Here is a 25,948-nt window from a genome sequence, read left to right as displayed (position 1 = left end):
TAGTGTGCTGGGAACTACACCAAGCACGGGAGAGAAATGGGAACAAATGTCCCAGCTTCATAAAAGCTAGAATCATGAAAAGCTTTCGTGGTTGCTTAATTATTGTGTATACAAAACATCCTGAAAGCCTTGAATTCATGCTTGTGAACGTTGAGCAGGATTTGCAGTACCTGCTTTGGTATGTGCAAAGTGATTTCTATGCAAATCATGCCAGCTGGAGAGAAAAGGAGACCTTTGCTGTCCGTTTGATTGCTGCAGGAGGTACAGCCTTTGAAGGTTTACAATACCCATATAATATCTGCAGGGTATGTGGTAGCACTTTGGAGTTTAGGAAACAAGTTCTACGCAAATATGTGTGACAGAAGCTCTGCAGCCTCTATCAGCTTCAGGACTTTGTATTTCTTAAGGCACTTGTTTTACAGTTCAGATTGTGCCTTTGGTACTCTTTCCCAATGCTATTTTCTTCCATGAACTTCATCCCATTACTTAGAGTGGCTTGGTTCAAAGGTTACTTGAAGTAATTTATTTCCATCCTTGATGTTAACAGAAATGTGAAGAATGATTACAAGTTTTGTTTCTTCCCTAGTTTTCACACACTAGTTAGAGAAGAAATCTGTAACTTTGTGTTTCTCAGAAGCTCCCTCCAAAGATGAACCTGCAGTAAATGTTGCCAGATGAGCTTTCTTGTGGCTTAGTGCTACTGCAGTTTTGTAGGTAGTAGCAAGGAGTGGAAACAATTAAATTGGGCAATGGCTAGTATTGTGTATTATTCGGGCTAGGGAGTAGAAAAAAAAAATACTGTAGTGGAGGAAGTCATCTTTTACTTTGCAGGTGCTAGTGGAAGGATTTCACCATGTGTCAGTTGGTGCCTGATAAATGTAAATGCAAAAGCAGCAGCCAGCAGGTCCTGTGTTACATGGTGAGCACTTCTTCTCTAAGTAAAAGCCCAACATCCCTTGCAACCAAAAAAATCTTCAAAATTTGCAAAGGTGGTAAGATCATACAAGATCAGCTACTGTCTTAATACTGTAACACTTGTTCATTTTTCATGCTTTTTCATGCTCTCATTTTTTATAGCAGTACCCTGTTTAGATGCTGTTCAGATCTTCTAAGAATATCCTGTTGTAAGGAGAAGCTCAGTATACTGGAAGCTGATGGCTTTGGTCTTAAAGACCATTTAGTTATTTATGACCATTGTCATAATAATCTCCATTCATAAGGATCACAGATTTTGTGAGGACAACTTCTCTGAAAATTAAAGCTTTTTATATGAAGTCTGAAAAAGAGATTAATTCCTACTATTTCATAAAATGTTTGTGGTTACCATTCATGTATCTTAAAGTAGGGTGACAGCAATTCCTCAGCAAGAGGAGAGTCCTCTGATGGCTTTGACATAGTTGTACAGTTCATAAAAATACAGTTTCCTCCTGATTTGTTATCACCCAAGTAGTTCAACATCATAAAAAAATACTTATTTCCCTTTGGTAGGGACATGCAGGTTTATTTTGAACGGGTAGGAGTTTCTTGAGTTGCTCTTAGTCAGCTTTTGTATCAGGAAAAAGTATTTGCAATGATGGTAAAAAGGCTGCCTCTGGTTCCTGGCAAATGCAGTGCTCTGAAGTACATTGTTGTTTACTGAAGGTTTCTCTGACAAATGTGGGTGTTAAGTTGGCCTTTTGAAACATCTTATATCACCTGTAAGTTGTGACGTGCTAATGCAGAATTGTTTATACTGGCTGTTTACAAGGAAGGTCTAGTTCTTGTGTCTGTGCCAATAGTTCTAGTTAGAACTAGTTCTGTAGGCTTACAGAGCTATCCCTAGTACACTGCTAAAACGCAGGGTACAAGAATCAATTTTCAACCGTTTTTTGTAGTGTTGTCTTGATCCCCTATCCTTTTGACTGTGTTATTTTAGATTATATAGGGTAACAAAGTTTTTCATACCAAAATCTGAGAAATAAGTGTTTGTGCTTCTGCTCGGAATTGCAAGATGATTAAAATCGTATGGCTAGTGGGGAGGAGAACTAATAAGCATGCAATAGTGTTCAGAATACTTGCATGTACGTGTATGCAAAACAATCACCACAGTGAAGATGGAAAAATTCAGATAGACCTGTCATTGTAGTGAAAGTGATACCCTTTTCATCTTTGATCTTCAGACCACAATTAGTCCTTAGTGAAACATATAGATTGACTTACATGGGACTGTGTGACACCATGCTCTTACAACAACCTGATCCTGTTTTAAAGGAAAGAACACGTACCAGCAACTTGTCCTGTTTGCTTCCAACTTGTGTAGCACCTCTCTTTCCTGTCTTCCTGTTGAGTGCTGCAGAAGCGTAAGACGATGATGATGGTGGGGAAGAATCACTCTCCTCTGAAGCACAATGTAACACTGTGGTTGAGCTGGGTTTTGAATATGGCTGTAAAAGGAGAAGGAAAGGAAGCTGTATATGACAGCTGAAGTAAAGCAGTGTAACGCTGCCTTGCCTACTCAGTTCTCATGAAGTCCTTGGTGCTGTTCCTGAGAACTGCCCATCACTCCTTTCCTTAACTACTATTTCACGCTATGATGAGGTGCATCTCTTTCTTTAGCCTTGTCTGTCTGATACCCTTCACTTAATCTGTCCGTTTTTCCTGCTTCTTGGATAACATCAAATAAGTTTCAGAAACACCGTGTCAGCCTCTTACTTGACTAAAGCATAATTTAAAGTATGTAAGATGCCTGTTCTGGAAAGTTTAGTCTATAATTCACTATGTTGTTACTGTGTTAAAATGTTGTTTCATGGCAGTGCAGCTTTATGAAATTAATGTGTAATGAGAAATTAATACCAGAGGAGAATGTTGTCTATTCATTCCAAAAGGATGAATCTTATAGTTGTATGATAGCTTGTGTTTGGTATTAATAAACAAAAAAAAGTTTACAATTTTTCCACATTCTAACCTAATTCTAACTTTAACCCATTTAAAACTGGGTTTTTATTTCAGATGGAACCAAAGTAGCCTGTAACTTGTTTTAGTTACCTGACTTGAATCAGAGTTCCTTCCGCCAGATAAACACCCATGTTCTATGACAGTACATAGAAAAAAGTATATTCCAAGTATTTTCAGTCTGTGAAATAAAAAGTCTCTCTATTGGAACAGTTAAGTTCAGCCCATCTGTCTGGCTACGTCATTAAGCGTGGTGGTTACACCACATCTTTCTGTGGTTCATGATGAGTTTGTTTGCCTAATCCAAGTTGTAATACAGTGTAACATACAACTGTGTGTATAGGCCTGTTAACCGGAGGAAGGCTGAAGGACCTCTTTTCCCAGCAGCAGAAGGCAGCAGTTTTACTGGACAGGCAGACACGTATTAACTGCACAGAGTTCTGGTAGCTACAGGGATGAGGGGCTTTCTGGGCAGCTGTCACAGTTCCCAAGCGTGCCCAAAACTCATGTCAGGGAGCCGTGGGTGTAAGCCAGCTGAGGTGCAGCTTCAGTTGTCTGCAGCTAATGCCTTAGCGAAGCTCCTGAACTGCCTCATCCATGGGCTGGGCAAAGGGTACTGGGTTTGGAAAGCCTGAGGAGCCAGTGGGAGCAATGGAGTTGGTTTTGGTTTTTTCCCACTAGCATGTAATTGCACATAATTTTATCTGTTACGGTAAGTTGTAGAAGTGTTCAATGCTTCTTACCTGTGCTTGGTGCTGGCATCAGCAGTAGCATCTTCCTTGGGTGGCAGTTTCAAGCACCTGACTTCAATATCGTGTGCATATGTTCAGGGGGGATATATGTTATGAATTAAAAATGTGTGTAATTCTTAAAGATAAGCGTACTGATTAACTCCCCATAGTGAGTCCTTGTGGAGTTTGGTTATCAAATAATGCAGTTAAATGCTCCTTAATTGCACCTCCTACACTTACCTCAATTTTCAGCGTTCTGAAGCTGGAAAGAGTCAGTAACTGCCAAAATATACAAAATGCCTCTATTTGAGTTGGTTTCTAGCAGTTCATTCTGGTTTTGGTTTGGTTTTTTTTCCAGTGCTCAAAGAAAATTATTTTGCTTTTAACTGCTGCTTAAGCTCTTTATTTCTTTTAGCTAGCTTTTGAGACATTGGATTTTTGTTTGATTATTTTAAGTAGTGGTATTTAGGCAATCTTAACTCTTAATATTATCAACTTAGTAACTTCAGTGGGATTTTCCTGGCTTTTTGACTTAGTGTTTAAATGTTGTGTTTTATTAAAAAATACTTGGAATTCATTCAAAAGAATATGTCTGTAATGCTTGTCTTTTATGTTTTTTCTAATCCTAAAATGAGTGGTCTGCAATAAACATTTTCATGTACTTTTTGTACATAAAACATACTAAACCCAAGTGTTTAGATGCAAGATGAAAAACATCTGTAAGGGAAAACCAATTCTTTTAGCTGTTCATGAAGTACAAAGAGAAAATTGGTTTCTTTCCTGACTGTCAGATGGAATTGGAGAAGCACCTAATCATTAATTCTATTTGAACAATACTTGACACTTGCAAATGCATTTGCTTTTGTTAATCTGAAACAATTCCAGGATTTTACTGTCCAAGAATGCCAAATGGCTGATATGTAAATATGTATTTTAAAATACCTTTAAATCAGATTTTTTTTGATAATCCAAAAAAGTGTTCCTGAGCCACCAAAGGACTCTTTCCTCCATGGGACAACATGTTTTCTCAGTTATCTTGCAAATGCTATGGAAACTGAGTATGGATAATCTCCTAGGGATTTGATTAAATGTTAGCTTATTTAAAGGTTAATATGTTTTAATGATATGCAAATGAAAAAGCAAGGGGTAGTATTTCTGAAGGTAGCATTAGTGTCACTGTCAAGGTGCTGTCCTTTGAACCATATATTGAAACCTACTGTATGAGGGCTGTGAGACCGGGAAGCAGGTGTGGCACAAGTGTCATTCCAAGACATTCCCAGTTGACTTCAGTGGAAGAACAGTTAAGCCAATATTGAGAGAGTCTGAAAATCTCACTTCTATTTCTAAGGAATTACCAATATGATCATTTCTTCTCTGTGAATTTGTTAATTTTTACAAAATCTTGAGAAATATTCAAAAGGCCAATTAAAAACAGATGAGAAGAATATGTAAATCACATAGGCAGTTCCAAGGTGGTATCTGCATACTCAGAGATGCTTATCTTGGAAAAATATGACATAAAATACTTTGTTTTCAAAACCTGCCTTGAAAAAGATGAAAAGCAATGTGGGTATAGCCACGTTTGCTTGATTTTTCTCTCCGCATTATTGTAAGCGTACATGCAGATTGGAGCTTGTATGGAAATTAGGGGAGGGTGTGTGTCTATATAGTCTCTGTAAGACTTGTCTGAACAGGTATTTCAGACCTCCCATTTCAAATTAGTTATTTCCAGTTCAAGGAAGATGAGAGTCAGGACTGGTTTAGCCACAGACCACTCCTCACCCTCCCCTCAAAAACCCAGCAAAAAAACCACTGACAACTTCACTTACTAAGTTATTTAAGACTGTGCTTAAAGATCGTTTCTGGTGTTTTGGTGGTGGTTGTGAGTCACTGAGTCTTAAAATAATCAAGTTAAAAAAGCCAGGAGAACGAAAGAGTTGGAAGATGCACATCTTGTTAAGCCTTTCGGAGGAGACCATAAGCTACAAATGCTGGGTTTGTTGTCAGAGTCCTCATGTGGCACATTGCAGTTCTATCCTGGTGAGCTGGTGGGGTTGGTGCACTTGTTTTATTGCCAGCCAATGAAAAGTAACTAAAGTACATATTAAAATCCCACTGATTCTAGGACTTGCATATATATTTATGGCTTGACTGCCTTGGTGTTTTGTCTCTCGGCAGGGTGATACCCGACTGCAGTACGATTCTGTGAGTGCTTTGAGAGTCCATAGAGTCTTTGACGTTCCACTGTATCGCAGAAGCTGGTTTTAAAAACAACACACGCACACCACTGAAACAGTTGTGTAATAGGAGGTGCTCTCCTAAATAACCCTGTCCCGCTAAGATGCGGCCTTACCCTGAAGGAAAATGCCTCAGGAAACCAGAAAAATTTCTAGACGTGAACAGTATGTATTATTTTGGGTATTTGACTTTTTCTACTCTCTTTGTTAACTTTGATCAAAGCCAATGAGATTCTTCATTATTTCTAATGTTATACAACTGCTGTATCTACAGAGCTTTTGTACTGTTACAGTTTTCTGGGACCATTTAGGTTTTGTTATAGAAGTCAAGCAAAAGCAAAAAGCTGATCCAACAAGTTATAAGTAAATCTAAAATAAAGTAATTTCATACCCATAAACACTACTACAGCGTTGATGTGCAATATTGTGAAAAATCAGTAATTATGAAAGCTAAGACAAATGTGTCGTAATAACCTAATGGCTGGCACTGCTACAGAGAATGCTTCTGGGGGGGTGGTGGGAAGAGGCTTCTGAAGCTGCTGAATCTGAAGTGGGATGAAAATGACACTCTGGAAGAGGGCTGCAACCTCTGCTGGCATCTCGTCCCCTTGGCAAAACTATGGTAGGAACTTGCTGATGCCTGGGCCCCTGTAAATCTACTTAGTGGACAGTTGCGCCACCCGTCATCATCAGGATGTTTCTGCCCTGTCTGCTTCACAGTCAAATTCTTCCTGTCCTTGAGGTGATAAGATTTTTGACAGACAATCTGGCACAAGGACATCTCAGGATGTCACAATGCTTCATCACCAGCAACGAGAACAGACAGTACATGGTTTTTTTCAACTTTGATCATACTCCATCTATATTTGGTGATTTGGGGAGAATTTATTAATATTTGTCCTTTTAATTAAAACATATATAACAGAGACATGATATCTACCATATTGGAGACTTTCTATCTTACTGTACGCTTGTTTTGTGGCAAGGTATGTGCCTGTGCTGGAACACCAAGCTTAGCAGTTGTTTATCTTGTTAACTGGATACTTGGTTTTTATGTTAACTTAGAGCTGTACCACACTTTGCCTTAAGGAACAGCCTTTTTTTCAAAAACCTAAGTTATATTTTAAGTTAGACTTGCACTATTGATGGTACAGCTGAAGAATACACTGTTGTCATTTTGACACTAAAATATACAGTAATTTTGAAGAGGGTAAATGTTCTATTACATCTTGTGTTGTTGAAAAAGTTAAATTCAGGCACTGAGGTCTCCTCCTTGGATGAGATGTGTAACACATCTTTACTCTTATCACTGAGATCCTTGTTGAATTTCATTTTTAGTAGGGGATGGAGGTTTCACATCACAATAGCTAAAATCACATCCATAAACTAGGTCTTTCTGAGAGATTTCATCCAAGTGTGGCTCATGAACTGCGAGGGTGTTCCCCATGTTGTTCTTCCCCAGGGATTTATGTAAGAGTTCTCTCATTCTCCTGTTTTCTTTGGATGTGGATTCCCAAATGATTTCAAGTTCCCCTTCCACTTTCCTAGAAAAAAAATGAAGAGAAATCCTAATTTTTAAAATCACTTTTCAGCAGTAGGTAATTACAGTATGTGGATAAGCAAATTATAAACTGCATGTACTCAGGTGCTTGAAATTATCTGATTGAATTCTGTTCCTAGTTGGTTGTTTTTTTTCTTAAAGTCCACTAAATGTAATGCTAGAGACGACAAGATCAGAAAAAAAGATTTGGACCCATGTAATATGTTGGATTAAGTCCACATGAAAGAGTGCTGCATGTGAGATCCAAATATCATGACTGCCACCATGCACTGAATCAGGACCCGTTGTGAGCCTTCTGCATCTTGTGACAGGTATGTCCCTCCTGCCAGGTGCCAAGAATTCAGCGTCCCTCTGCGCGGAGCCTAAAATGTCTGATCAGAGCGTCAGACCCTGTGTTAGCTAAAGCCCCGCTGCAGAGGTCAAACGAAGTGGTGCAAACTTTTTTTTTTGGAGGGGAGGCAAAGATAATGAAGGACAGGCCTTAAGGCATTATAACCTTATGGCCCCATTTCTCTGACTGCCCAAGCATAAATGAATGCATTATTTAATGTTTTTCTCAAGAAAAAGGTTATTTTTCAAACGTGGCAGCTAACATGATTTAATAATGCAGTGTATTCCAGGCACAGCCTTTTTATAAGTTATATTTGGTCGAGATCAAGCTCTTGGGTCTCCTCTGACTTGCTTCTAGCAGGTGTCAAAAACAGAAAAAAATCAGGAAACGAAGATCATTTGAAGTGGAAAGCAAAGCTGTTGCATGGAAAATGAGCACAAAAATCTTAATGCTACAGCCTTCTCTGCCACAGTCACTCCAAGCCGCTACCAGAGGCACTCAGTAGACATTGCCTTTTGTACAAATTTTCCTGAAGACCAGGCTCTAAAAATGAGAAACAAATCAATGCAAAATATAAATGTGTTGCGATTAAGTGCTGTCAGGCTACCTTTCTGGCAAAAGGTGTATACCAGAAAATAAGTAATCAGTACGTCTTATGGAGCCCTTTGTGATACTGAGAATGAAGTGGTAAAAAGCAGCCCAGCCATAGCACTAGCTCATACTGTGTTCCACCATATGGCTGGATATGGAGATGGAAGATGAAAAAAAACCTTTCTGAGAAGGCCTTGAGGTTATCCTCATATTGTTTGGAATGAACTTTGATGATGGAGGTAATCATTAACCATTAAGAATGGAATTAAAGCAAAAGAAGGCAGGTAAAACAGTGCAGTTGCTACGAGTAGCCCAAGACCCTGCCCGAGAACAGGAGAAGCCATGTTTAATGAGTTGGACCTTTTCATTTCTGCCAAGTCTCTAAAAAGCTACTGAGAAGCAATCTCTCATTTTTGAAACACCAAAACTGTAGATGACTTTGTTCTCACAAAATATATTTCTCCTTGAGCCAGCAGTAAGAGTGTCTGACACTACCAGTTACTCGGTATGTGCTTCAAATGGCTTTACAAATGCAATTACTGTTATCCTCAGCTTACATTTGGGGGGATGTGAGGCACAAAGAGTAACATTGCATGACTGAACTCCCCCAACAAGCCCTGCTGAGTTTCACACATGGGCTGACTCTAGCCCTTTGCATTGTCATCTCGGAACATCTTCAGCATCTTGTTTTGTTTTTTTAAATGAGCTTTTATATCTTGAAAGGGAGAAGCTCCTGTTCTCTGTTGCCACTTCTCTCCAACTGGAGTCCTCCTGCAGTGTGGACAGCACTCTTAAGTTCTACTGCTAATACACAAGAGCTTAATCTGGTTTACCCTTACTGTAGTGCAGAACATTGTCCAGGCTTTAGTTCATCTGCTAATTTCTAAAACCAAGACTTTTTTAAAGATTGTTTCATTGTTAATGCTTGTATGAGCTTGAGGCAGAGAAAATTTGAAGAAAGAAGATGAAGCTAACGATCACTGAGTTCTGAATTGTTTAATGCTGTCAGCACAACTGACAAATGGGATGCTCATTTTCAGTCCATACGTTCAGTTCAATGGCAACTGCATCAATTTTAGAAAAAATAGTTCAAAGAGATTACAAGTATCCACTTCTAAAAATTAAAATTAAAGGTTAAAAGTACTTCAGTAGCAAGGGAACAGATGCCTTTAGAGGTAGTGGTGTATCTGAACTCTTCTTGGAGGATTAATTTTTAAACAGAGCTGAGATGCAGAATCTGAAAGTGCTCGCTGTCTTTGCTTTGGAATGAGCAGTCAAAGCTGCTTGTTGTCAAGGAAGTACCCTGCGGATGGCCGGCTCTGTACCCAGTGTGCTACAGTCGCAGGTAAGTTTTTTCAGCGTGTCATGAACGTGCTGCTTCTGTAGTTCAGCTAGTTTTGGGTGAGCATCCAGGGAGTAGCAGTTACAACTGTAGTTAGACAATGATTTTTTTTTTTGTCTCTATAGTTTTTTTGCTTTAAAATTCTGACCCAATCAAAATCTAAAAATACATTCAGCAGACTGGGTTGAGGAGGGGGTTTCTTTATTCTTGCAAGTCACAACCTCCCTGCCCTCTTAGGAGCTTGGATTACCCAGCAGCTTGGTTACCATAGCTGCCAATGGTCTGTACCTTTTTCTCAACACCAAAATTTCCTTGCTCCTACTTCACTGGGCAATGGCCCTCACTACCCTTCTCTAACATTTTTCTGGGTCTCACCAGAAATTCCCTGGAGCTCTGCAAAACATTACTGTCCTTGACCATGACTACTCTGATGCTTCCCTTTACAGATTGCAGCCTGATAGGTAACCCTTGTTATCCCACGGTGCCCACAGGAGCTGGCTCACCTCTTCAACCATGAGTCTTTGTCACTTGGCATTTCAAACTAGATATGGACTCAGTAGTAAATGTGTCCTGTTTCCAGATGTCTTTAGGCAAAAAGTGTTACGTTTGTTTCTCATAGATGTAGTTAAAGAAGTAAAAATAAAAATTCCATTCAACCCCTAATCTAGCCAAAACAAAGTTTTATATGTAATTGAGAATACGCAAAATGCTAATGTTGTACTGATGTTTGAGGATGAAAAGCTTAACAGAAGGACATCTGAAAAGAGACTCTGCCCCCACTGAACTAAATTCATTCAGCCTTAATCTCTGAAAATCATATTTGGGCTGCTGGCTCAAGAATTAATTTCTATGTATCCTGTAATAGTTTATTTAAATAGTCCTTATCACACAGATCAACAATTTTTATCATGGTTACAATTTTATGTGTAACCTTACAGGTAAGAGCTCCTCTCCCTTGCCTGTGCATGGCTGCAAAGCTTTTCTAGTGCTGACCCTCTTCTCAGGATGGGCTCAGGCAGTTTCCTTAGTAAGGCTTTCAAACCTGCAGGTAACATCCAAAGTACAGCAGCTGCAACTATCTTGAAGTACTGTTCCTCTGCAGAAGACTTATGAAATAACTTTACGAGGTTTTTATGTCACAATGTAATTGTCCTGTGGCATGAGACTTAAGGCATTTACGAACCTGGTTTTCTACCCTAGAACCATATTAACAACTTTGTTTATATGTGAAACATGCAATATGTTTCATTTAAGGAAAGGTATGTGATAATGATGACTCACAAGATTACTCTGTAAAACGATAAAAATGTCATTATGATTATCAGCTGCCTGAACAGAAATGATACTGCTTTCTCATCAGTTGCTTTAGGCAAAAGGTTGCTGTGAATTTCCAATATTCAACAAAGGTTGTAATTACTGAGAAGGCTCTACAGAGCAACTTCTAGGAAGGTAAAATTTGCATATCTCTAGATGCTTTAAAAGTTTTTATTTATCAAAAGAACACATATCTATTTGCATTTCCTTTTGAAAACCAAGTGGAAAAATTCTGTTTCCTTGGATGCAATGGCTAAGTACCGATTTCTGATTTCTGTCATCAGGTGAAAGATGGTGCAGGAGGGAAAAAAATTGCAAAGGGAAGTCACCTTTGTTATGTTTTATGAAGCCCACGTTAGTTCGGATGTAGACTTGTTAGAAACAGAACAGTGAGAGAAGAAACAGAAGTGAGGAAGCACATGTTTGTTTGGACATTTGCAGAACTGTGATACTCATTACGTTTGAACATGCTGCAATCTGCAGTAACTCTACCTCTGGGCACGTTAGTGCTGTGCAATGTGCCATGGGAAGAGGGTCCAGACATGCTATCGGTCAGGTTTGCTGTAGTCCTGTGCAGATTTGTAAGGTCGGGCTGTTTTATCTTTGATGCATTGTCTCGCTGAAAGAACTGTGCTGTTTCCAGACCTGAAGTGGTGGTATCTTCCCTTGTTTTACAATAGCGATGGTAAACTTTTATGATAAAGAATTTCACAGCAGTAGCTAAGTAAGTCAGACGTGGTATGATTTCCCAACTCCACTATTATAAAACTAAATGCAAGAGCAAAAGCAATTATATGAAAAGGTTTCTGCCTTCACCTATTTACAGTGCTTTTGATTAGACTGACTGGTCAGTGCCTTTAAAATAGCTTCATTTGGTTTACGGACTTTCTAAGGAGAAATTGTAACTTGAACAAAATACAAGATCAGCTATCCAAATAGTCAGCATACCTTCAGCTACATTTTAAATTAAACTTGCTTTCCTGATTAAAATGTGGCATGGTACTTTGATTTTGATTACTTCAACAATATCTACTATATTAAGCTAATATACAATGTATTTATTGTATGTGCTTACCTTAACGTTTATATAGGTATTTTGAATCGAAACATTATCAGCTACAGACAGTTTTCTGGACTACACATTTACTCCATCAACAGAGCTAGTGGAAGTAAATGTAAATGTTTGGTGCTGCCCTGGCACTAGTGACTTTGGTTGCCAAGCTACAGATGACTAGCAACATCTAAACTAAAAATAACTTCCCCTTCCTTACTCCTGTGACTGTGTGGAAGGAAGGGCGAAAGAAAACAATAAGCCTTATACAACCAGAAATACACAAAGCTGACCAAAATATATGTTAAATTTCTGGCAGAATATGTGTAACAGGGTACATACATATGTGGATTACCTTGGGAAACTATATTACCACAATGCTTGAGAAGAATAAAGGAACATGAGGAAACTAGTTTATATGAACAGTATCAGCCCTGGTGTTGGTTTTATTGATTTTGTTTTATAAGAATAAAAATATATTCTTTCTTACACAGGTGTAGAATTCAGCTGACGTCTTAGTGACCTTTCATTTTTTTACTCCAGATTTTTTTAATCTAGTTATCAAAGGAAAATAGCAGATGATAGGATGAACCAAAATACAACTTGAAAGATTAACTTTTTTTTTTACTTTCAGAGTTGTGTTCATTATATTATACTCTAATAAACACCCTTAAGGCTTAACTACCAGGCAGTTACCAATTACACTGTTCATTAATGTTGGAGACATTTGTGAGGTTCATCTTGTGCTTGTTTCCGTAAACCATTTTTCTTAATCATCATATTGTTAAATGGACTACTATGTGGTACTTCCAGGTGCAGATCTTGCTTCCTAACAGTTAGTTGCAAATATTAATTTTAGGTGCTTACTGAAGGAAAAATGAGTCAATTCAGACTGAAGAGGAAAATATCATTTAGCATAATTTCTGTATGGAAAGTGTAATTAATTATTTGACACAGCTGTGTTACATCATCTCATTTACCTACTTCGGGGCTAGAAAGGTAAATTTTGAATGATCCACATTATAGGACTTTGAACTATGCTCTATCCTACATTGGAAAAAAATCCTCTTTATTTAACTAGCTGTTCTCTACTATAAAAAACTGTAACGTGAGGCCAGAGGTATGAAAGCCATCTAATTAGTTAAAAATCCTAAATAACTATTTCCAGAGAAATGCAGAATACTCAAAATACTGTTTTCTCATGCCAATTTTAGATTAGTGGGATGTTCACTGTACTATTCCCAGCTGCTCACACCTGTTTAATGCACTGTACAAAGTAATTGAGAAGAACTGCTGATATAATGTTGATGATATCAAGCCCTGTTTCCCTGTTGTCTTTAAATCTATTATTTCACAATGGCAGAGATGACTTGCAAAATGACTGCTTAATTACCTCTCTTCACTTGTAAAAAGTTTTTCGTGTATGCTGATAAGGTCACTGCGCTATGAAGCTTTCCGTTACCAGAAGGGAAAAATACCTTTAAAGAACTTTGACTGTCAGTGTTGAAATATCCTTTTAATATAATCTTGTATAAATCTGTTAGATTATCTTTTCATCTTTTTATTCTGCATGTAACCAATCTATGTCACTTATGAACAGAACAGTAAGGTAGATTCAAAAGGAAACCCATTGTATGCATACTCATTAGATTCTTTTAATTTGCTACCAGTCTGAAAACTCAAGGGTTGTGGAGGGGAAAGTATTCAGCCTTTAGTAGAAAATGCTATTAAATAATTGACATATATCTTGACACTCCCCCCAAAATCATCAAAGACTAGGCTCAGATTGATATTCTTCTTAAGTCTTAATTAAGAACAGTATTAGTCATCCAGAATAAATTCCCCCTTCAAAAGGTCTTTCCTGGAGCTGGGAATGAAGAGCAGCATTTCAGCATTTTCAGTAGAGCTAAAACAGGAGTGAGAAAAGATGCCTGGAACATACCATGTGGGGCTCTGATGAAAAGCAGGAGCTTGCGGCTGTGTGCAGCTGCCTCCCCCACCCCTTCTACCCGTCAGATCTCCCTGGATTGTTTCTGCCTGTGACTGCCTTACCTTTTCTGCTGCAGCACTTCATCAAGGGTTTCCTGTTTGTCTTGCAGCAGACGCTGGAGGTGCTTCATTTCTTGCTGGTACTGAGCAGCCTTCCCGGCAAATTCTTTCTCCTGCTCAGTCATCTTGAGACTGAGATCTCCGAGCTTCCCAGCTGCTTTCTTTTTATATACCTGTCAGGGTTAAAGACAACAGGAAAAATGTGATTATAGGAGAAATAAGGTCAACTGTCTGCCAACAAAAGAAATAGCTAGATACTAATTTACAGTTTAATCTTTGCATCACTGCTGCTTTGCTTATATATCTCAGGTAGGTTGCATTGTTGGGTTTCTACCTATTTGTTAATTTGAAGGCATTACACTTGTATTTTGTTCTGCATGTCAAACCAGTGTGTACAGTGAATACCATACCATATGTTTATGTGAAAAGAATTAGCTGCAAAAAATCGGTTTGTTTTCCAAGATGCAAAGCTATGCTTTATAGCACATGTTGCTTACCACTTGTGCAAGTCATAATTATCAATGCATACCATGAAAAAGTGTGTGTGCTCTGTTAGTTGTTTAATCTTAGTACTAGAGGAAGAAAAGAATGGCTTCATGTTTTAAAATACCTTGCTGCCTCACATTATAGTTATTTCAGTAAAGCGCAAGTGATTTTTTGCTTATTGGCAATAATCACAAGCAATTGTATTGGTCTAATCTCAAAAATAAGAAATCTTTTTTGTACAGTGATTCTGCTTTCTGAAATAACTTCCCCATTAAATTACATCAGCACCCAAGGAATTGAAAAATATGGCTTGTGTATTGTTACACATTTCTACATGCTACTGCTCTCGACAGAAACAACAGGTAATATCCAATATTAGTTTTTTTGTTGTGATTACAAACAGAATGCTGAAACTGTTATTTTATCTGCAGAATGTGATGTTTGATATAGGCTATAGGACAGAGTTTTGGGATGGAAGCACCTCCTTTAATAAAACTGCAAACTATTTAGTGAAGCTTTGAAAATACTGCTGTTCAGGTCTTGCTAATACACGGTTTTATCTAAGGTGTTAATCACGAAGGTTTTATCTTTATCTGAATTGGAGCAGGAAGTTTGAATATGCTTTTTGGAGGAAGAAAAAAGGCATTTTTAGGTATGTGCTGCAAGCTATATAATCCTTTACAAAAACTGTTTCCTTTTAGCTCTTGTCAAATGTGTCATTTTGGAGTTTTGTTTTCTGAGGATAATAGGATAGTGATAAATAATAGTATATAAATAAATAGTATGTAAATAATTGTAATGCTAGGGGAGGATACAGGTACGTGTACGTGTTCCTTCTGAGCAGAGGGTTGCTTAGAGCTAATCTAGAGGAAGTGCAGAGCAGAAGAAAACAGCTGAACTTTCACCTCTGTCAGCAAATGCCTCCTCTAGCTCTGGACCTGGAACCTGAAGTGCTCTCTTTAGGGCAGGTTTCTACAGTGCAGAGAACTAAAGAGAACATCCTCTCTCTTTTAACACACACAAGGCTGATAAAGAAAGCAGCCGATAGTATTGGTGAAATCCATTTTTTTACCTAGTGGTCACTGACCATCCAGCTACTGGGAGGTGCGTTTTAAGCTGCCCTCTGCCTGAGAGGGTTCAAAGCCTGTGGCTCCTACGTATCCCACAGCTGCCTCTGTTGGCTTGGCATGCCTGCTCTTCATTTGCCAACTGAAGCTGTGATTCTGCATGTGACAACATACAGAATGGTTGCAAAATCACTGGTGCACAAAGGGCAAAAGAGCACCATTTTCTGACCTACTGATTAGGGCATGAAAGTAGATATGAGGGATACATAGTTCTGATCTTGCTCCTATGACCGATTAAGTCTATTTAACTTGCATAAGCGATCTCAGCAGAACTCGAGCAGGATGGGTGAAGAGTGCCTAGACTGCTCCATACTCCCCTGTGGGAGCCAGGCTGGGGCAGTTCTGGGCACGCTGACCCATGTGAGCTGCTGGCACTTTCAGATCCTTCACAGCAGGCTACTACCTTTGAATTGTTCAAGACAACCTCCTTTTAATTTTCTCTGATGTGAAACAGGTAGCAGTAAACAGACTGGTGGAGATGGCAATTTTCAGGAAGAGGGTGATAACACATAGCTGGAAGTGGTAATGTTTTCCTCTACAGCTGCAAAGGGTCATCTGCCCAAGGTCATGGCGTCACAGGTATATAGTAAGCACCCAAGATGAGGAATGCTCATGGATGCAGCAGCTGGTACTGAAGAGGACATAATTTACACCCTTCTAAAGTAGTTTCAGGAAGGTATACTCCTCAGCACCATAACTCTTTTACACCTCTTGTACTGAATTACAAACTGGAAATTGGAGAATTCTGGGTAGAGCCAACAAAACATTATTTCTACAAACATAGGCCACTGGCCACACGATACATGTAATGATCTGGTACCAAGATCCTTGTTGAGGCAACAAAGCTATTTTCTGTCAATCATGTATTGTTTTTCTCCTATTCTTTATCAGTAAAAATTAGTATCGTCCTTTTCAAAAGAGATCAAAGTGCCATCTGAAGAAAATTGCCTCACTGTCACCACAAAAAGTGTTACAAGTCTGATCCTGACAGAATAGCCCTGTAATGGGAACCCTGATGTAATTTTACTGGGTGCTATGGAACATTGCCAATGGTCTCCCATGGCAACTAAAACCTTCTAAAATACATCAATTAAGATCACAGCCAATTATCTTCAGGGCTGTGTAAAAAGTCCTATATTGGGGGGAGGGGGAGGAAGTACCTTTTTAGTAGTGGTCAAGGACAATGTTTATACCTATAATCTTCCCAGTAAAATTGGATGTGAGAGATGAAAAGTGACAGCCTATATATTCAGAACTTTTGTCTTTTGTCAGACAGCATTATGGTGTTAATAGAAAAAAAAAAATTCCTCACAAACACTAGATTTCAGGTCTATTAAGGGTTTGTTTCTGTTTCTTAAACCTCTATTCAGTCTCTGTGAAAAGGAGTGGGCAAAATATAGAAACTTTTAAACTCAAAAGCCAATAAAATGAAGAGAATGTTCAGCTGTAGTTGTGACATTACATGCCACAGTAAATAAGCTTCCTTATTTGCAGATTGCTACTGGCACACAGATGAAGGGTAAATAGTTGGGAAATCAATTAAAAAGGGAAAAGCTGTTTATGCTAGAGGAACTTAAAAACTATGTGTCCAAAGGTATGAGAGTTGTGTGTGTACATGACCTGCTTTATCTAATACTAGATTATTTTTTGTCAAACAGAACTGACTTTGTATTTTAGAGACATAAGATGCAATTGACACAAGAAAAGGAAATTGATATTTCTATTGCTTGAGTCGTACTTTGTTCATAAGCACCATGAACATAAACCACTTTGCCAACTAATCCAATATTGTGAAATAAATTTAAAGCTGGAATTATCTTAAAATTTAATAGCTCGCTAGGGAAATCACTTTGTACAGGATACTTCCTTATTCTTACCTTACTCTGTTCTTTAACCTATTCTTTTCTTATTCTATTTATTTAGCCTATTTCTATTTTCATTCTCTTCTCCTACCCTAAAGAGGGATATGATGAAGTGTTCTATTCCCATCTAGAACAGAACTCGCATAAATACAGGAGAAGCCTCAAGTTTACTTGTTTAATCTTCCTCCTGATTTTTGAACTTGTAAGGTTGAACTTGTCAAATTTTAAAGATCTCCACACCAGGAAGGCTAGAAACTTCTTTTTAAGAAATTGGGAATTTTCCTGATAAAGGCAAGCTTTTGAGAGCTGAGGGAAGATTTGGCAATGCTGAATTTCCATTTTCTGAGCGACACAGCCATTTTATGAAAGAGCACTGCTACAATAGTAGGACAGACGAACAAGACAAATATTGGGCTTGTAGCATCAAGGCAACATTTAGGAAATATTTGCTGTTGTTACATGGTGGGTTTATCTTAAAAGGTTCAAAAGACTTGACCTAAAATTTTAAAAGGTACTTAAAGGTGCTAATACTAAATGCTTACTTTTAATTCCACTGCTTTGTAACATGCCACTACTTTCCTGTCAGAGATTTTTCTAGCCGCTGCCTCCTCCACAAGCTCTAATAGCAAAGTAACTTGCTAAACTTTCTGATATATGCAGTTTCTTCTACCTCAAGGAGGTACAAGTAGATCTCAGATCTGGTAGGTTAATATTTTTGGAGGGAAAAAAAACCCCAACAAACCCACATTAAAAATACATAAATTTAGTGATCAGCTGTCATATACAATCTCTTATTTTAGAGATTATCCCATCAATAGCAGCAATCGAATCAAATTTCTGTAGTTGTTATTGTACAACTGAAGGGCTGTTAAAAAAACAAACAAACCCCCCAAACCAAAACACCTCAACCAAACACGAAAACCTCCTAATTCCATTCCTGTTAGAAATCGTAATTATGCAAAACTTTAGTTTGTTGCTGTGGCAAATTTGAGGCTTTGATCTAACTCATCATTTTGGTATCTACTTAGTAATTTGGAAATTTCTACCTACAATGTTAAGGTGATTCTAGTTTTTCTGCAAACTATTTTGGCTACCAAGTGTACTTTACAGGGGCTTAGTGTGGTCGTTTGTTCTTACTCAGAAATTGTCAATCTAAATTTATTATTTGGCTTGGAAACTCTCAAAAATAGTCTAGCAGAAACCTAGCACTACTATTTAAAAAAAAAAAAATCTTTGAGCTCATAAAACTGCTGTCTGTGCTTAAAAAAAATTCCTTTAGGATCTTTACCTGCGAGTGGTTGTTCTTTTTAGAAGGTTTAAGGAACCAACACACAAAACTTAAAAAACTAAAATAATAATCCTTGAAGAATAGCATACAGGAAAAAAAAGTATATAAGCTTTTTTTCAGGGCTCATGCCTTTGCTCAATTCTGGAAATAGGGGAATTCTTAACCCTTCTAAGACTTTTAACTTTTTGCAATTTTGGACCTTTGTTAACTTTTGAGGTTTGTCACCATTATATGACTCTGTACTACAGTTACAGGCCAGGATTATGTCTGGAAAACCAGAGGTCTGTTCTGACTGTGGTGGAGAAGGAAAGAGCAAACTGTGTTGGAGAACGCACTAAAATAATGCACTCCTCCACTTCCCATCCGCTGCTTAAATAGGATTGAGACAAAAGCCACTTGCTGGAGATGAAAGCATGTTTCTGTGGAGACCAAAGGTGACTTCTAGCTGCTGGTCATCCTCACAGACGTCACTCAAGGGTCAAGCACAGTGATTTAGATGAAGCAAGGAAAAATTAATCTGCTGTGATAGAAACAGTGTCTGTTGCTAACTAAAGCATATTAGAAAATACCTCTAAAATGAATACACTGAAATAGGTCAGCAGGCAGTAGCTTTTAGTAGAGAAGTTTATGGTACTACCCCGTACGCTCAGAACAAGCCACATGCAGTCACACAGGGTCAGCACTGTGCTATCATTCTGTCTAGTCTCCCAAGAGGACCTCGTTTCCTACGTTCAGTACAGAGATCTTGGGAATAGATAATTTTGTAGCAGTGATGGAAAGATAGGTTCCACTCAACAGGTGTTTCAGAATCCCTGGTAACTGTGGCTATGTATCTCAGGCACAATCATCTCTTCTCTGATTTGTAGCAGTACTTTTGTATGAGTGGCAGCGTACACAAAATATCTACCTGTAAGTTCACAGTTATGACTGAGTAGAGAAGTATGAGGAAACTGTTTCAGTTTCAGACAAAACCTAGAGTAAATTTGGACATGTCTGTCTCCTGTGAATATAAACCATCTCAAGTGTGTGAAAAGAAAACTTGGGGGGAAAAAAATACTTCTTTCTAATGATGTTTCCTTATCAGTAAGATGAATGCATTTCCTTTCAATTTTCGTTATAATTCCTGTTTTCTATGCAAATACTGTTAACTCTGGGGAATAAGCTACCTAGTATACAAAATAGTGACATAAACTTAGATTCATTTAGGGATTCTTTGTTATACTTCAGCTAACATCACAAAGTCTGAAAGACCTTGTATGTGTCTTGGAATGAAGGGAAAATAGGTGTTGCAGTCTTTATGCTGTACTACCTGGACCCTTGCATTTCCCAACTGGTAATTTGGGACAAAATACAGTTGCATGTTCTATCAGATGTTATCCTGCCTGATAATTTAAAAACCTGGAAAAAAGTAGTTCTGTGGGGTTTTTTGGTTGGTTGGTTTTGCTCAAAGTTTGCACGTAAGGAGGAGGAGACAGGCACTTATACTGATGATAACAGTGGGTGGGATGAATAGGTGCAAGGGGGACTGACTTTAACCTCTGTTCCTTTGACAACTTTGTAGATGATAAAAATTAGGGCAGAAGGGTTAATCTGCTATTCTCACGTTATGATTCAGAGGTCTTCTTTTTTTTGATTATGATTATAATCTCTATGAGAGACATAAAATTTAAAAGGTTTAAACAAAATTAGCTGCTATTTTATGATGGTCACAATGCAAAGAATAAATTTGTGGATCTTCTCAAGAGACAGAACCCTTCTCTCCACCCTGTCTGAAGTTCCCCCCTTAGGTTAATGAGTGACATCCCAGACGCTACTGAGTGGCAATGCTTCATTAGGTCTACTGTTGTATCCAAGACTGAGTCTAGGCGTGGTTAGAAAATGGTTATGGAAAAATTCCAGGAAAGTGGATCCTTTTCTAGGTAGGCATTGAATGATTGCTTAGAACAAGCCTCAATCCAAGCAGTATCAAATGGCTAGATGGATGCATTGTGATGACAAAATGAATATGGCATTAAAAAGTATGTCTTCTAAAGGTTGAATGCAAAAAAAAAAAAGCCAACAAAACAACCCACTAAAAAAGTAATTGCTATACTAACCTTTCATATTGACATCACTGGGGGAGGGAAACAAAATAAGATATATTTTATCTTTTTTCTTTACGTAAAAGCTGCTCTATACATAGTAATTTGCTGGTTAATTCAATAGACTAGAATAGTTCAATTGGAAGGGACCTATAACGATGCAAAAGCAGATCTAAGTGTATCATTTCACTTTGGTCATAAAAAGTCTCATGTGTCGAACAGTCTTACAATTATTGCTGATAGTATATCAACTCCTAAATGCAATATTGATTACACAGGTGTTATAGGTAGCTTCCTTGGCTGTAGCTTCTCCAGGGACAGGATGCAAATTAGTAAGTACAGTCTTCCCTTCCTGCCACAAGGACCGTGACTAGATACTGCCAAAACAGTGGCAGGGGAAAGAGTAACCAATTCTAATGCTTTCTACTCCAATCTTATTAATAAGTACACAGAGCAGATGTTAAATAATTAAGTTGCCTTTCACAGCTGATGTCTGTAGATATCAAAAAAGAGGAGAAATGCTGCCTTTCATAAATGTATAGGAACATAGATATACAGAGCCAACCAAAAGAAACTACATAATGAAATGGAAAACATTTTAGTGGGCCAGGTATAAGCTTAGAATAATGAAAGCAAGACAGCCAACTGTCTCTTGGGTGTTCCGAGGTGTTCAAACTTCTCAGTGAAAAGTGAGACTCAATTTCACTTTACATTTCTCCCTTGAGTTTTAGTCACTTTCACTTGATGTGAAGATAAGGGGCAAATTGCACGTGGTTAAGGTCCATCTTTAGGACTAACAGAGCCACGGAAGCAGTTTCTTCTGTGGCTGCATTACAAAAATGGCAATGCGCCTTGAATTTTCAAGGACCCCGAACGCACACAGGTTGGCACAATCCCAAGCATGACTATCGGCTGGGCAAGGAATGGATTGAAAGCAGGCCCGAGGAGAAGGACTTGGGGGTATTGATTGATGAGAAGCTCAACATGAGCCAGCAGTGTGCGCTCGCAGCCCAGAAAGCCAACCCTGTCCTGGGCTGCATCAAGACAGGTGTGACCAGCAGGTCGAGGGAGGTGATCCTGCCCCTCTACTCCGCTCTTGTGAGACCCCACCCGGAGTACTGCGTCCAGCTCTGGGGGCCCCAGTACAGGAGAGACATGGAGCTGTTGGAGCGAGTCCAGAGGAGGGCCACGAAGATGATCAGAGGGCTGGAGCACCTCTCCTATGAGGACAGGCTGAGAGAGTTGGGGTTGTTCAGCCTGGAGAAAAGGCGGCTCCAGGGAGATCTAATTGCAGCTTACCAGTACCTGAAGGGGGCCTGCAGGAAAGATGGTGAGGGACTGTTTATCAGGGAGTGTAGTGACAGGACAAGGGGTAATGGGTTTAAGCTGAAGGAGGGTCGATTTAGATGAGATGTTGGAAAGAAATTCTTTCCTGTTAGAGTGGTGAGGCACTGGAACAGGTTGCCTAGAGAGGCTGTGGATGCCCCATCCCTGGCAGTGTTTAAGACCAGGTTGGATGGGGCTTTGGGCAACGCGGTCTAGTGGAAGGTGTCCCTGCCCGCAGCAGGGGGGTTGGAACTAGATGATCTTTAAGGTCGCTTCCAACCCTAACCATTCTATGATTCTATGAAATGGAAAAAATTAAATTCTAACAAAGTAGAATACTGTCTGGACAGAAGTGTCACATGCACAGTGAGACTTATATAAATTCATGGTCTCCTGATATTAGACCCAAAGCACCCTTCCGCAAGTCCAGATGAATGTTGATAGGAACTTGGTGAAGAAGCACCCTTGTTTCATTCAAATGTGCAACTGGTTTACAGGAATACAGAGAGTAAGCTATGCAATTGTTACAGGCTTTTCTGAAATGCACAGTTCCTCCATGTTCAGGAAGTGTTAAGAACAAACCTTTAATGCCTTCTCTTCACCAATAACAATTTTGTGCTCCGCATGCAATATGTAGCAAAATTGTAGGAAAAAAAAATTAAGGCCAGCCTGTTTGGTAACGTTGCATGAAAATGAGGGGTTACAGCAGGAGATGCTAGGTATCTTCAGTATAAAGGTTGTTTTTACCTATTTTTACTAAAACCTTATGATTGGCAAAATTATTATCAGACAGAAACTCAGCATCCATGAAACAACTTGTTATAATCTGCCTACTTCTTTTTAACAGTCTGTCTAATTTAAAGATGAATTACACCTGTACCGAGGGAGAGGAAAAGGTGCCCAATGATGAACTGGAGTGTAAAATATGTTACCGGAAATTTACTGTTCACAGTCGTAAACCCAAAATCTTGGATTGCCTTCACAGAATTTGTGCTAGATGTTTGACTAAAATACTTCATATAAGAGATGGACCTCTCTGTGTTAGCTGTCCCTTTTGCCGCCGTGAAACAGAATTGCATGAAGACAAAGTTGAAGGACTCCCCAATGACACAAACATTATGTCCAAGCTCATAGTAAAAGACAAAACATCATGGAATTCTGACTGTAAAGAAGTAGTTTTAACACCAAAAAACTTGGTTTCCTCAAGTTTTTCCCGTGGATCATCAAACTGCTTAGTAATTACAATTATGGAAGTACAAACAGACTCCCCAAGAGTTCCCAGTCAAAGTACTGCGTCGGATTATCACGCTGACCATGGCACTGAGTCAGTATCTCTAAGTTCTCGGAGTTGGCTGGACCAAGATCTCTTTTCAAAGCTATGCAAGCATGTACCCAGCACACTGGTATGGCTGCTTGGATTTCTTTACTTTGGTTCGCTCCCTCTTGGGATCTATTTACTAGTGATTCAGAAAGTGACCCTAGGTGTTGTGTGTATGAGTTTTGTTCCCTCCAGTCTAACCGTACGTCTCCTGTATAGCTTCTGCCAGTGCCTCTGCAATGGAATTTGTGACTACTCTTCACAAAGCTGATACACAGTGTTTTATCAATTGGTAATTTTTTAGCTGAACGATAACAAACAACTTGACCGCAAACTTTAACCTTTATGGACAGTTAAATGCGTATAGTATGACATACATGTATTTTTGTTAAAGCCCAATAACTTGTGTGAATACTGGCAAAATGACAACATGGTATTGTTGTGGTTTTTCGTTTACTAAAATGATGGTGGTTACTATCACCTGATCCTGAAGTTACAAATGGTTTTAGACCACCACCTCATGAACTGTGAATACAACAGATATTTGAAGGTTATTTATTGTTTAAAAAAGACAAAAAACCAAACAGCCTGTTTTTATCAAATACATTGTCACTATTTTTAAAAACAGGTGGAGATCAGAAATGCTCTGTGTATGGTATCACTTGTTTAAAAAAAAAGTTCAAATCTTTTCTGATGACAAATGGAAATAAAGTTGCATTAAATATTCTGCTCTACAATCAGATTTTTCAGGAAAGTTTTGATTTATTAGTATTATGACAAAGAAGCTTGTAGTTTAATCTTAAAGGGCCAACTAAAGAACATTTTTTAACTAAGCTTTAATATTTTTCATGATTCAATATGTCTGAAAAATTATCTTACATAAGCCAAAGTATATAAAAGTAGGAATGAACCTAATTTGCTTTCAGAATTAAAAAAAAAGTAAATTTTGTTTCCTTAATATAGTTCCTGCACAAAAAATATTTCTTTTTCTGAATATTTGTATTCAACCTATTTGATAGTGCTCTACTGTTATTTTCTAAATTTCGTATGGTTGTACTGATAACCTACAAAATTTTTTGCACAGTGAATGACTTTATAGTTTGTTTACAGTAACTGCTAAACTCCAACCTAAAAATGTGTATTTATAAAAGAGAATCATTTTTAATTTGCTACTTAAATGAGGCATACACAGTTTAAAAATATGTAATAAAGCAGTGTGTATAAATACTGACATGAGTTTGGGGTTTATTTTAGCAATAACCTGTTATTTAGCTTTAAAGACTTTCACAGTGATTCTGTGTTTAATAACAGATCTGCCAGATCTTGATTTATTTTGAGACTTCTCAATGAAAAACAAAAACCACAGGATTTTTGTTAATATACTTTCTCCAAAAGAATTCATTAGAAGGAAGAACTCTGGACCAGACGACCAGATCCACTTTTATGTGCAAAGCACAAATGACCTGTCTTCAGAGAGAAGCGATCTAAAGGGAATGGAATTGCTAGCTTTTTGAACAACCACTGTCCATAGGGTTGTTTCCAGTGAAGAACTGCTGTCCCACCTAATCTTCCTTTTTTCCTCCCCTCAAATAACATTTGCAGCGATGTGAAAGAAGCCCCAGAGAATCTTTTGACACACACAGGGTATGTCTGGCCTGTAACATAGTTTTGGATGAGCTTGTGCCTGCTGAGATATAGGGCAACAAATTCATCAAAAGGTAAATGTAAAATACTTGGTTATATCTAAAAAGTAGAGAATATAGACTCGCATTGTAGGCACTTGTAAGTAACTGAAACCTATAGGCTAGAAGCTTTTCTCTTGTCATAATGTGAGGAATGTGTGCTCTAACTCGTATAATATAATTTGTATTTCTTATCCTATATCTCACTGAAATAGCTAAAGATGGCTAAAAGCCAATGCAAAACACTTTTAAAAGAAATTTCTTAAGGTAAGAAATAGCATGGCACTCACATTACCAATAGCTATAGCACCCTTTCAGAAAAATAAATGCATTTTAAATCCTATTCTTGCTGGAGACAGATTATGCCTAAATACCTCATAAAAGATTTATTCTGTAACTCAACATACAGGGCAGTTACCCAATCCGTGATTTCCTGAAGCAGCTGACGGTAGTATTCCTCCAGCTGATATAACCAGACTGGCAAGACCTCCAACCTATCTCATTCAACCAAGCAGGAAATGTGTAATCTTAAAGTAAGCTACTGTTCACGTTTCACGGCTGTTAGACTTGTGCATGAACTGTGGAGGCAAACATATGTCTTCCAAGCGAAGAATCCTTTTGCCTTTCCACATTCACCTGA

General features: G+C 38.4%; 2 protein-coding genes across 8 annotated transcripts in view; one reads left to right on the top strand and one right to left on the bottom strand.

Moving 5' to 3' along the window:
* Window positions 1-2,093: 2,093 nt before the first annotated feature.
* CEP89 (centrosomal protein 89) overlaps window positions 2,094-25,948 on the bottom strand; it is a 48,037-nt gene continuing 24,182 nt past the window's right edge. For 2 of the 4 annotated variants that reach the window (XM_054840610.1, XM_054840609.1), the window contains exons 17-18: window positions 14,142-14,311; window positions 2,094-2,423 (exon numbers count right to left, since the gene is read on the bottom strand). In XM_054840610.1, coding sequence (XP_054696585.1) covers window positions 2,174-2,423; window positions 14,142-14,311 — 420 coding nt within the window. In that variant the 3' untranslated portion in view covers window positions 2,094-2,173. Of the gene's footprint in view, window positions 2,424-6,767; window positions 7,444-14,141; window positions 14,312-25,948 lie in introns of those variants that run through there. The other 2 variants (XM_054840607.1, XM_054840608.1) reach the window with 2 other exon arrangements.
* LOC129212263 (E3 ubiquitin-protein ligase RNF182-like) lies at window positions 5,963-24,803 on the top strand. 4 transcript variants are annotated; one of them, XM_054840612.1, is made up of 2 exons: window positions 5,963-6,064; window positions 23,156-24,803. In XM_054840612.1, the coding sequence occupies exons 1-2, from the start codon at window positions 6,027-6,029 to the stop codon at window positions 23,895-23,897; spliced, it is 780 nt and encodes a 259-aa protein (XP_054696587.1). In that variant the 5' UTR covers window positions 5,963-6,026; the 3' UTR covers window positions 23,898-24,803. The 4 variants fall into 4 exon arrangements, with proteins under 4 accessions (XP_054696587.1, XP_054696589.1, XP_054696591.1 ...); XM_054840614.1 differs by lacking the exon at window positions 5,963-6,064 and adding an exon at window positions 7,507-7,771; XM_054840616.1 differs by lacking the exon at window positions 5,963-6,064 and adding an exon at window positions 11,082-11,173.

The sequence above is a fragment of the Grus americana genome, chromosome 13, assembly GCF_028858705.1.
Source record: "Grus americana isolate bGruAme1 chromosome 13, bGruAme1.mat, whole genome shotgun sequence".
Taxonomy (NCBI): domain Eukaryota; kingdom Metazoa; phylum Chordata; class Aves; order Gruiformes; family Gruidae; genus Grus; species Grus americana.
This window is presented reverse-complemented; position numbering and strand designations above follow the sequence as displayed.

Excerpts from the sequence above, each read along its gene's own strand:
- LOC129212263 (XM_054840612.1), top strand. The coding sequence starts at position 6,027 with ATGCCTCAGGAAACCAGAAAAATTTCTAGACGTGAACA. Across the intron at positions 6,065-23,155 it reads AAAATTTCTAGACGTGAACA|TCTGTCTAATTTAAAGATGA; the intron begins GTATGTATTATT and ends TCTTTTTAACAG.